This window comes from Chiloscyllium plagiosum, chromosome 27, assembly GCF_004010195.1.
Source record: "Chiloscyllium plagiosum isolate BGI_BamShark_2017 chromosome 27, ASM401019v2, whole genome shotgun sequence".
Lineage (NCBI taxonomy): Eukaryota > Metazoa > Chordata > Chondrichthyes > Orectolobiformes > Hemiscylliidae > Chiloscyllium > Chiloscyllium plagiosum.
The window spans coordinates 4,303,393-4,312,470 of NC_057736.1; the positions used below are offsets into that span (position 1 = coordinate 4,303,393).

Genomic DNA, 9,078 nt, shown 5'->3' on the forward strand with positions numbered 1-9,078 from the left:
ATGATCTGCACACTGGACACATTAATAACCCAGTGATTTGGAAACTGAAATGGGGAAAAGCTGCACTAATAAAAAAAAAATGCTTTCTTCAATCTGTAGAGCAGTAAAATGACGAGTAGGTGCCACAACACTGACTTGCAAACACAACTATTAAAAGAATATTGATTGAAAAATGCTGCTAGAGATGATAAATTCAGAGATCTCAAAACTGTATAATACTTCCATCCATCTTTATTTCAAGATTATATAAATCGAGAGTTTACTTCCATGATGAATTATAAAAGCAGGCACAGTTTTATTTCAAGTTTGATATAGCTTGGGGATATGATAACATACCCACTTGCATTCTACAAAAGTCACTTTCCAGCAATGGCTCTTCCCACTTGACTATAATTTAATTAACCAGAGTGAGGGGAGGTGCATACAGAGTCCTAGTGCATGTTATTAAATGGATGTCTTGCATTGATAAGTTCAGACTATTGTGTTAACATGCTGGGGAAGGGGTCTAACCATGGACAGAATATATTTTTGTTTTACCGAAATGAGAATAAATCAAACTGATTCAGTTTGGGCTTCTTGGATAACATCCGCTTGGGTTATTAGTAAGCATCAACGAGGCAAATTAATTTGCTGGCAATTCCACTCTTGTTTCAGACTGAACCTAGTCTTTAGTCACCATCATTACTCCAGCATCAATCTGCAGGAGAGGTGATGGACTTGGTGGTGTTATTGCTGAACTATCAATCCAGAGCCATGGGCACTGCTGTGAGGACCTGGGCTCAAATTCCACCCTATCCGTTGGCAGAATTTGGATTCAATTTTTAAAAATCTGAAATTAATGATGACAGTTGGAAAAACCCATTTGGTTCACAAATGCCCTTGAGGGTAGGAAACTGCCATCCTTAACAGGTCTGGTCTCCATGTGACTCCAGACGGTCATATGGTTGACACATAATTGGGCATTTAGGGACGGGCAGCAATGCCCTCATCTCATGAATAAATAAAAAAATCTAAAGTTACCAAAGAAATACAATTCAAAGCCAAGTTTGCTGTGTCTCCCAGTAAGAGAATGGCAGATTGAAAATTATGCCACGGTCATGGATTATCCCCATATCCCTAAAATATATCAACCTTAGCCCTGAAGAAATTCAAAAATAACCACAGAGGTCTAGTGATTCTCAGAGAATTCCAACAATTGACAACTTTTTGGGAGAAGAATTTTCACCGGACCTAGCCCTAGATTGTTGCCTCGTTATCCTGAGGTTGTCCCGTCTAATTTCCAGCTCCTCATCCTGGGCAAACTACCTTCCAGCATCAACCCCATCGAGCCATATTTTGCTGAGTGACATAAAACAAAAAGAGCAGAAAATGCAACGTTTTCTAAACTGACTTAAAGTCCGTGGGAATGAGTGGGGAAACAGAGTCTCAAAACAACTCTCAAGGAAAAGAGGCACATTTAATCACACTCTTGAAGTGACCTTGCTGGTTCAGCCCTTTGATGTTTTTTCATCCTGTTCCAGCCTTGAAGCCAGAGCAAGAACTCAAGCAGAAACCAGGTGATGATGGGATCATTCTCACTTCCGCATGTGAATGCCAATGTGTACGATGAATAAAGCATGCAGTTTTCACACCATCAAGATGTGGAAACATGGGAGTGAACTCCAACCTCCTTTTTGGACTGGTCAAATCTTTGAGGCAGCTCTTTCAATACAGGTTCTGCTCTCGGTATTTATCAAATTTAATTGGTGGAACAAGGCTGAAGTTAATATGCTGCTGCTACTTCTTTTAAGAAGTCTGCTCCCAATCTCCAAAATCAGCTGTAGATCACTTGATTGCAATGAATGGAAACATGAAACAGTACAATCCCAATTACAACTTGACTGTTGTTTCTTTATGGTAATAATGTGACTGCATTTTCTAAACAAAGTCAAGTAATTCCACCCTCGTGTAAAAATAAGAAGTTACATTTCTCAACAACATGAAATAAACTTTTACAGAACCAGTTTCACGCCAAGTGTAACAGTGCATAAGCTAAACAGGAAAATGCATCCTTCCCATCCTACACCTGCAACATATGGAGGTACAAAAGAAAACAAACATTAGGAGAAGCTTGAATCAGACACAGGATGCTTCTGAGTAAAAAGGAACTAGCACATTGCTCAAACCACATTCTGCAGAGGTAGTGTCAAAACAAAAGTATAGTTTGTCATAAACATAAGAATGTTGGGAGATGGGAACTTTTCAAAATGAACAATTGTTGCATTGTGGTGTCCCAAATGTATGCCACATGATCCTTGCTAATTCCATTACAATATGTTACTTTGATTTTATGTCACTGAATTCCAGATTCAAGAACTTAACTCTAAAATCTATGAAGGCTGTCAGGAGACATGAACACAAAATAATTCCTTTTATGTAATAAATGGATAGGATTTTCACAGACGCCACACAGTAACACAAAATGAAACAAACAGTGTCTCTCAGGCAGTGTGCTGTGTGGACAAGACCAACAGACCAGGTATGTAATACTGTTAAATCATGTGGATGTCGTAGTTCAAACACCAATGATTCAGAGCTGTAGAATGAAGCGACACCTGGATAAAGGCAGAGAGGGAAGAAACAATTAAGATTTGGCAGAGCGTGTGGAGCCAAGTGTCAATATCTTAGAATAAAAGATCAGTCATTTGGGCCGAAGATGAAGAGCAACTTCTCTGGCATTCTCTATTCCAGACGTCTGTGGATGTCAATGATATTCGAGATGGAGACTGATATATATCTGGATTCGAAGGAATCAAGGGAATGGGGACAGGAAAGAAAAGGAAAGGAAAGTTGACACAAAAGTTCATCCATGACCTTACTAACAACAGAACAGTCTTGAGGCCTGTGGGACTTGTGCTGGTTCTTAACCCTTTGTTCTTGTTTAAAAATTAAATAGCAATTTTCTCCACTTTTTTTTTCCCTGGAGCTCCTTGCTGGGGTAGAATTTTTACAGTTGCCATTCTCCAGCATTTCAACCAAGTTTTCATGCTTCATGAGACCGTATTAGTTGATTATTTCTCCATCGAGTCACTACTTGCCTACATGCAATGTCCACTCTCTTGGTGGTTGAGGTGGTTGGGGGTGTGGGAAATGCCACTTGATTAAGATGAAAAATCCTGGCATATTTATCACTTCTCAAGCCACACGGTAGGAGTCCATTACAGCACGCACAGCTGCCTTGACTAAGTGCAGCACTGACGAGACCTAACTTTCTGAGATCTGCTTTATCCTTACAGCTCAATACCGTTACCAGCTAAGCCACCTGGGGAGCAGATCTGATAGTTGCTAAGGTGCAGTAGTCTTCGATTTGTAGCAGTGGCTGAAGATTTGATTCAAGTATCATCAGTGGCAAAAAGAATGGTTGGAATACAAAGTTCCACTGTCCAACTTGGACACTGACCAACTTAGTGACACACCTCTGGAAAAGAAAAACAGGGAGAAGCTACTACACTCAATCCCAATCATCCAAACAGGGTTTTGCATGGATGTAACAGATCCCACGGTACTGTTGGAAGCAGAGCTGGGAATTTTCACCTCGGCCCCAGTTAGTATTTATCCCCCGGCTAACACTGCTTCAACAAACCACTGATACTATCCTTGTGCAGTTTGTGGGAGCTGGTACAAATTGGCTGCTGTGTTTCCATCACCACTACACTTCGAAAGCACTTCCCAGGCTGTAACAAACGCTGCGGGAAGAGCAGGGGGCAACAGAGGTAATTTTTCAAAGTTCTTTAATGTAATTATAAAGCAATGAGTGCTTTTACTATACACCATATTTGTAAATAATGACTTTAGGATAGAAGTTTAAGATCACTTTCTTTATATCATGTATGTTCTTTCGAAAAGCAGCACCATCTAAAAAGTTGGAATCTGCAGAGACAGGTGATGTTAAAAGGGATAGGAGATGCCAGGACCCAAGCTTGGCCACATCACTTACCAATTATGATTCCTGTGTTAGAATGGCTGACAGCTTCAAATCAACAATTTCAGAATCGGGTGAACTGCTCCCACTTTGATCACTGTAGGTATCTCTGAAGAAAGCAAAGTTATGGGACATTCATTAACTTGGAGCTTTTTTGTTTTCCTTTTACACAGATACACCAATCATCCAACCCAAACCCCAACCCCAATCCCGAGCACAGGTTTAGTTAGGGCTTAACAGCAGGACACCCGAACGTTGGCTGTCTTTGCCCACAGCAGCTGCAGCACATTAACTGCTAACATTGCCAAGATTTGGAGATGCCGGTGTTGGACTGGGGTGTACAAAGATAAAAATCACACAACACCAGGTTATAGTCCAACAGGTTTAATTGGAAGCACACTAGCTTTCAGAGCGACGCTCCTTCATCAGGTGATAGTGGAGGAATCAATCCTAACACACAGAATTTATAGCAAAAGTTTACAGTGTGATGTAACTGAAATTATACATTGAAAAATACCTGATAGTTTGTTGAGTCTTTCATCTGTTCGAATACCATGATAGTTTCACTTCTTTCATGTGTAAATCACAAAACCTTTTTTTTAAAAAAGTTGCATTCTCGGGTTAGTTGTTAACAATGGTGATAGCTAGACAATATGTTGAAGGTGTTAGCCCTCTGTGTTCTCTGTCTATGCCATGATGTTTAGATTGATTCTAATCTGAAAAGTGAGATAACAGAGTTTTACAGGAATTCATGCAGTTTTTGAGCAAAGTACAATGTAACCCTGCAAGTACAAATTCACTCCACAAAATATATGTGTGCATATGGGTCTGTGTGTGTGTGTGTCTGTCTGGGTTGGGGGTTGTGAGTGTGGTGAGAGAGAGTGTTTATGTGTGTGCGTTGTGAGTGTAGAGTGTCTTAAGTCTGTGAGGGGGTGCATGGGGGAGTGTGGGAGTATGTGTGCGTGTCTGGGGTGGGGGGTTATGAGTGTCTCTGAGAGAGAGTGTATGTGTGTATTCGTAAGTGTAGAGTGGTCTAAGTCTCTGAGAGGATGCCTGTGTGAGTGTGGGTGTCTGTAAGGGTCTGTGTGCATGTCTGTGTGAGTGTGTGTGTGTGGAGGAGTATCTATGTGTGCGTATAGTGCAATGGTGGTCACCTGTAGTGTGACATGAACCCAAGGTCCCGGTTGAGGCCCTCTCTATGGGTACCGAACTTAGCTATCAGCCTCTGCTCGGCCATTTTTCGCTGCTGCCTGTCCCGAAGTCCGCCCTGGGAGGATGGTCACCCACAGGTCCGAGGTCGAATGTCCTGGACCATTGAAGTGTTCCCCAACTGGGAGGGAACCCTCCTGTCTGCTGATTGTCGTGCGGTGCCCATTCATCCATTGCCATAGCCTTTGCTCAGTTTCCCCAATGTACCATGCCTCAGGGCATTCTTGCCTGCAAAGTATAAGATAGACAACGTTGGCTGAGTCACATGAGTACCTGCCATGTACACGGTGGGAGGTGTCCTCACGTGTAATGGTGGTATCCATGTCCACACTCTGACACGTCTTGCAGCGCCTACCGTGACAGGGTTGTATGGAGTTGTCCTGAGAGCCGGGCAGTTTGCTACGAACAATGATCTGTTTGAGGTTTGGCGGTTGTTTAAAGGCAAGTAGTGGAGGTGTGGGGAAGATCTTGGTGAGGTGCTCATCTTCATTGATAATGTGTTGCAGGTCACGAAGAACATGGCGTAGTTTTTCAGCTCCTGGGAAATACTGAACAACGAAGGGTACCCTGTCAGTTGCAGCAAGTGTCTGTCTCCTGAGGAGGTCATTACGGTTCCTTGCTGTGGCACATCGGAACTGGTGGTCGATGAGTTCAGCATTGCACCCTATTCTTGTGAGGGCATTCCTGAGTAGTTCCAGATGTCCGTCACGTTCCTCCTCATCTGAGCAGATCAGGTGTACGCGTAGGGCTTGTCCATAATATGTTTTGGGTGGAAGCTGGAGAAGTGTAGCATTGTGAGGTTGTCTGTGGGTTTGAGGTAGAGTGTGGTGCTGAGGTGTCCATCCTTGATGGAGATGCATGTGTCCAAGAATGAGAGAGATAGTAGAGAGTAGTCCATGGTGAGTTTGATGGTGGGATGAAACTCATTGATATCACTGTATAATTTTATCAGTCACTCCTCGCCATGGGTCCAGAAGAAGAAAATGTCGTCAATGTACCTGGTGTATAATGTTGGTTGGAGATCCTGCATAGAGAAGAAGCCTTGTTCGAACCTGTGCATAAAAGTGTTGGCATATTGGGGTGCAAATTTGGTCCCCATAACTGTTCTTTGTGTCTAGATTAAGAACTGGTTGTCAAAGGTGAAGACGTTGTGATCAAGGATAAATCAGATGAGTTGTAGGATGGTGGTCGGAGATTGGCAGTTGTTGGTGTTGAGTACTGAAGCTGTTGCCGTGATGCCATCGTTGTGGGGGATGTTGGTGTAGAGTGCTGAAATATCCATGGTGACGAGGAATGTTCCTGGTTCGACTGGTCCGTGGGTGCTGGGTTTCTGTAAGAAATCCGTAGTGTCGCAGCAAGGAACCGTAATGACCTCCTCAGGAGACAGACATGTGCTGCAACTGACAGGGTACCCTTCGTTGTTCACTATTTCCCAGGAGCTGAAAAACTACGCCATGTTCTTCGTGACCTGCAACACATCATCAATGAGGATGAGCACCTCACCAAGACCTTCCCCACACCTCCACTACTTGCTTTTAAACAACCGCCAAACCTCAAACAGGCCGTTGTTCGTAGCAAGCTGCCCGGCTCTCTGGACAACTCCATACAACCCTATCACGGTAGGCGCTGCAAGACGTGTCAGAATGTGGACATAGATACCACTATTACGTGTGGGGACACCTCCCACCATGGACATGGCAGGTACTCACATGACTTAGCCAACGTTGTTTATCTTATACGTTGCAGGCAAGGACGCCCTGAGGCATGGTACATTGGGAAACTGAGCAAAGGCTACGACAACGGATGAATGGGCACCGCACAACAATCAACAGACAGGAGGGTTCCCTCCCAGTTGGGGAACACTTCAGTGGTCCAGGACATTCAGCCTCGGACCTTCGGGTGACCATCCTCCAAGGCGGACTTCGGGACAGGCAGCAGCGAAAAGTGGCCGAGCAGAGGCTGATAGCTAAGTTCGGTACCCATAAGGAGGGCCTCAACCGGGACCTTGGGTTCATGTCACACTACAGGTGACCACCATTGCACTACACACACACACACTCCTAACAAATACAGGCACACCTACACACACATACACACGGACACACATATACACAGACACGCACACAGACCCTTACAGACACACACACTCACACAGGCATCCTCTCAGAGACTTAGACCACTTTACACTCATCCACTCTCTCTCACAGACACTCACAACCCCCCATCTCAGACACACACACACACACTCCCACACGCACCCCCTCACAGACTTAAGACACTCTACACTCAGTACACACACTTTCTCACACTCACAACCCCCACCCCAGACAGACACACACAAGGCCTCATTTCCTTTGGCAGTCAGTACAGTGAGTAGTGTCACTCCACCACTGGAATAGCTGCTTTCCTTCTGCACTGTGTTCTCTTTCCTCTGATGAAGTTGACATCAAGACAGTCAAGTCAATGTGTTTGTGTTTGCTACATCCTATGGCTCACACATTTGTGATGTCCATGCTCTAGTATCAATTTGAGCCGCAAAGCTTGCAGTCTAAGTATTGATCAAAGTATTGATCAAAGCTCAGGAATGCCATGATCAAACAGGAAATGTTTGCTGTGGTTCTGTTCGCCGAGCTGGATGTTTTTGTTGCAAACGTTTCGTCCCCTGTCTTGGTGACATCCTCAGTGCTTGGGAGCCTTCTGTGAAGCGCTTCTGTGGTGTTTCTGGGACAACACTACCATTATAGGGCAAGCGAAACAAAGAACAGCCAGGGAATTCCTAGAAGCTTAGCACTCATCCACAAACTCCATCAACAAACACATCGACCTGGACCCAATATACCGGCCACTACAGCGGACAGCTGAAACTGACAACCGGAAGCGGCAGGGACAGGCCACTATAAATGCCGGAGGAAACACCACAGAAGCGCTTTACAGGAGGCTCCCAAGCACTGAGGATGTCACCTAGACAGGGGACGAAACGTTTGCAACAAAAATTTCCAGCTCGGCGAACATAACCACAACATATTTACTATAAATCCTGTGTCTTAGTGGAGGACTCAATCCTATCACCTGATGAAGGAGTGATACTCCGATACTTGGAGTGTGCTTCCAACCTGGTGTTGTGTGATTTTTACAATGGCCAAGATCATTGTAAAACGGCAGCCCGCACAAAGTGGGGCCTGCCTCATCTGAATGGCTTCTCAAACCTCTCCCAGTGAGTCACTGTGATCCACCTAAAACAGGGCTCCCCAAAGGGATGGTCAGGAGCCTAAGTGTTTCTGTGAGCTGCAGACTCTGAAACAACAAAGGACCATGGTGGAGCTGTGAGTGTGTTGGAACAGCAATATTATAGTCTAACGGACAGACCCTTCTCTCTCGGTTCTCACTGAGGGCTCACAATAATTCTCAGCGTGGGAATGCAGTGGAAAACATTTGGGTAGATGAATCTAAAACATATCTTCAGCCTGCATGTCCATAAGACCGTAAGGTATAGGAACAGAATTAGGTCATTTAGTTCATCAAATCTGCTCTGCCACTCGATCATGCCTAATAGGTTTCTCAATCCATCCATCTCTGTCTTAATTACACTCAATGATTTGGTCTCCATAGCCCAGAATTCCACAGAGTCGCCACCATGTGGCTGAAGAAATTCCTCTTCATCTCAGTTCTAAAGGGTTGTCCCTTCACTCTATGCCCTCAGGTCCTAATCTCTCAGATTAGTGAAAACATCTTCTCCATATCCACTCTATTCAGGCCTCTCAATGTTCTGCAAGTTTCAATCGGTGTCTGGATTAGTGTGGTGCTGGAAAAGCACAGCAGGTCAGGCTGCATCCAAGGAGCAGAAAATCGACATTTTGGGCAAAAGCCCTTCATCAGGAATTGAGGCAGGGAGCCTCCAGGATGGAGAT

At 44.4% G+C, this 9,078-nt stretch overlaps 1 protein-coding gene across 4 annotated transcripts in view; it reads right to left on the reverse strand.

The window, feature by feature from the left end:
- Positions 1 to 213: 213 nt before the first annotated feature.
- Positions 214 to 9,078, reverse strand: part of LOC122563484 (CTP synthase 1) — a 64,027-nt gene continuing 55,162 nt past the window's right edge. For 3 of the 4 annotated variants that reach the window (XM_043717264.1, XM_043717261.1, XM_043717263.1), the window contains 2 exons: positions 3,977 to 4,070; positions 214 to 2,594 (listed from right to left, as the gene is read on the reverse strand). In XM_043717264.1, coding sequence (XP_043573199.1) covers positions 3,980 to 4,070 — 91 coding nt within the window. In that variant the 3' untranslated portion in view covers positions 214 to 2,594; positions 3,977 to 3,979. The other variant, XM_043717262.1, reaches the window with a different exon arrangement.